Here is a 2,567-nt window from a genome sequence, read left to right as displayed (position 1 = left end):
ATACATACATACATATATATATATATATATATATATATATATATATATATATATATATATATATATATATATATATACCCAAAATGGAATGACACATTAAATCTATGACAAAAAGAAAAAAGAAATTAACATTTAAAACTAAATAGATTAAAATTCTCTTGTATTTAACGTTATTATTTAAACGGTTTTGTTGACGGAAGACCAAAAATGGTCATGCCACAATAATACTAAGACCAAAGGAAATGCTTTTAAAAATAAAGACTAAAAATGAATTGTCACCTATAAATCTATGATAGAAAATGAAATTAATTCTTTTTAAATCAAATACAAAAGAAGCCAATCAAATATTCCCATAAAAGAGGTGAACATGCCCGAAAATGGTTGACCAAGTAGCCAACGACCTTGTAGTCCAGTGGCATCAAACCCTTCTCTTTATACGGGAAGTCGTACCTCAATAGGTTGAGAAAGTAGTTATGAAAATATTGCATTTAGTAGTATTAAAAAAAAAGTAGATGAAACATGATTTTTGTATCAGAATGCCATAAGAGTAAGTCTTGTGTGAAACTGTTTAATGTGTTGAGTATAATTATGATGATACAAAATTCATATTACATTCACTTAATTTTTATTTTTTTATTTTCAATTGGTGAGCATAAGTATAAAATAATAAATATACATTTTTATTACTACTTTAACCTTTTAATCAAAATAAAAAACATATTTCAATACCAATGAACAATAACTTTTTTGTTTCTCTTTTCCTATGAAAGTAAGTGATAACCAACATTTTGTTTGTAGACTGAAGAAGATGGATCTAAGAGTGTATACTCATTTGAAGACCGTTTAAAGATGCTTTAATTTGGCTGTGACTTGTCTTTTAAAGTTTGAACATAGAATTTAGTACCATATAGCATCTTAAGATCTGTTTCTGGATCAATAGTTTATACTTATGTTCTGCATATATACATATACATGAAAAACATACTCTGGAACACCCTACAATATATAAATTTGTTCAAAGTTGAATTGATCTAAGCATCCATACTATTTGTGACCAGAATATATATCTTACCCTACATCTTTATAAACATTTTTATCAAAAAAAAAAAATCAAAATACATGAAAATTTTTTAATTTATCATATTTTTAGTGGGATAACAAATCCGATCCTTGAAATTAAGATTTCTATAAAATATGTTACTGAGAATTTAAAGATTAAATTTGTACATTGAATAATTAAAAAAAGAAAACTCAATCTACTCTATAACTAAAGGGTTAAAAGCATTGTCATAGGTAGTTTAATTGGTCGTGTAAGTTTGGGAAGAAAGACCAGAGATCGACCACCTGTCAAATTGAGGGGCTCCTTGGTCGCACTAACTAAATGTATGTATAATCTCTGTGTTGAGCTGAGTTATCGTGATATTATATCCTTCCAAATGCAGGTTGAGGCGTGAGAGGCTTCTTGAGATTGGAGATTCAATATTTTGGAAAAAAATGTTTAAAAGGTTATTTCCTCATTAATAATTTAAACACTTTTGCTATTTTTGAGGATTACACCTTGCTCTGCATCTTCATGAAATTTTCCACTAAGAGACAGAAAAAACCAAAAAAAAAAAAAAAAACATGATCGAGATTGTACTATGATTCACATGAAACAAGTAGAGATGAAAACTCTTCTTCCCTCAAAGATCTTTGTTGGCGAGCAATGAAAGTCTCCACCCTCCGCCGAAACTCTTCGTTGCTCATCTCGTCGGTCGCCGCCGCCACGTCTCTTTTCCGGCAAGTAAACGTCGCCTGCCGCCTCAGCTCCTTGCCTGCAGCCGCCTCTTTCAGGCGATGCACCCTCCCCATATTCTCCGACGACTGGCTCCTACGGATTTTGTTCTCCGGACCGGAAACACGGATCCTCGGTTCCTTATAAACATACTCATGATTCCTCCCATGTTCGAGGTTATTGTCGGTGCTGGCAGATCCATTATTATCCAATGAATTCCCGGACTTGAGGACTACGATGATGACGATGGCGTTTCCTAAGACGAACACGAAGCGGGGAGTTAAGATGATCACAGAGAGTTCCCTCAAGTAATCTGCAGAGACTTTGGAGAATTGTGATGTAAATCTTGATGAGCCTATTATGAAGAAGAAGATGCAGAACTGAATGAAGGCTAACATTGCCCTGATCTTGTGCATCCTCAGAATCGCTCTCTCTCGGCTTGATCGATATTTAATTTTGATCAAAGAGAATGAAAACTCAGGACTTCATTTCATTAGCGAGCTAAGCTCTCTGGATCTTCTGGTTTAATTTGGGTTTGGAATGACAGGGAGTGAGGATCGGAGGCAGCTAGTGCTATGTATTTATAGTAAGCCTTTACAGTGTGGAAAAATGACACTTTTTCTCATTTCTTAATTTTTTTCAAATGATTTGTCCTATAAAATTATTAAAATGATTCCAACTATAGTGATTTTATCATTTTAATTTTGTTTAACAATTTTTTTATTATAATAGTCAAATTAAAGATTTGGATGAAATTGTATATGAGTACATCCAAAGGACTAAAAATGTACCA

The 2,567-nt window shown here is 32.3% G+C and overlaps 1 protein-coding gene across 1 annotated transcript; it reads right to left on the bottom strand.

Moving 5' to 3' along the window:
• Nucleotides 1-1,638: 1,638 nt before the first annotated feature.
• LOC116012110 lies at nucleotides 1,639-2,172 on the bottom strand. Its single transcript, XM_031251581.1, has one exon. The coding sequence runs from the start codon at nucleotides 2,170-2,172 to the stop codon at nucleotides 1,639-1,641; it is 534 nt and encodes a 177-aa protein (XP_031107441.1).
• Nucleotides 2,173-2,567: the final 395 nt, after the last annotated feature.

This window comes from Ipomoea triloba, chromosome 1, assembly GCF_003576645.1.
Source record: "Ipomoea triloba cultivar NCNSP0323 chromosome 1, ASM357664v1".
Lineage (NCBI taxonomy): Eukaryota > Viridiplantae > Streptophyta > Magnoliopsida > Solanales > Convolvulaceae > Ipomoea > Ipomoea triloba.
This window is presented reverse-complemented; position numbering and strand designations above follow the sequence as displayed.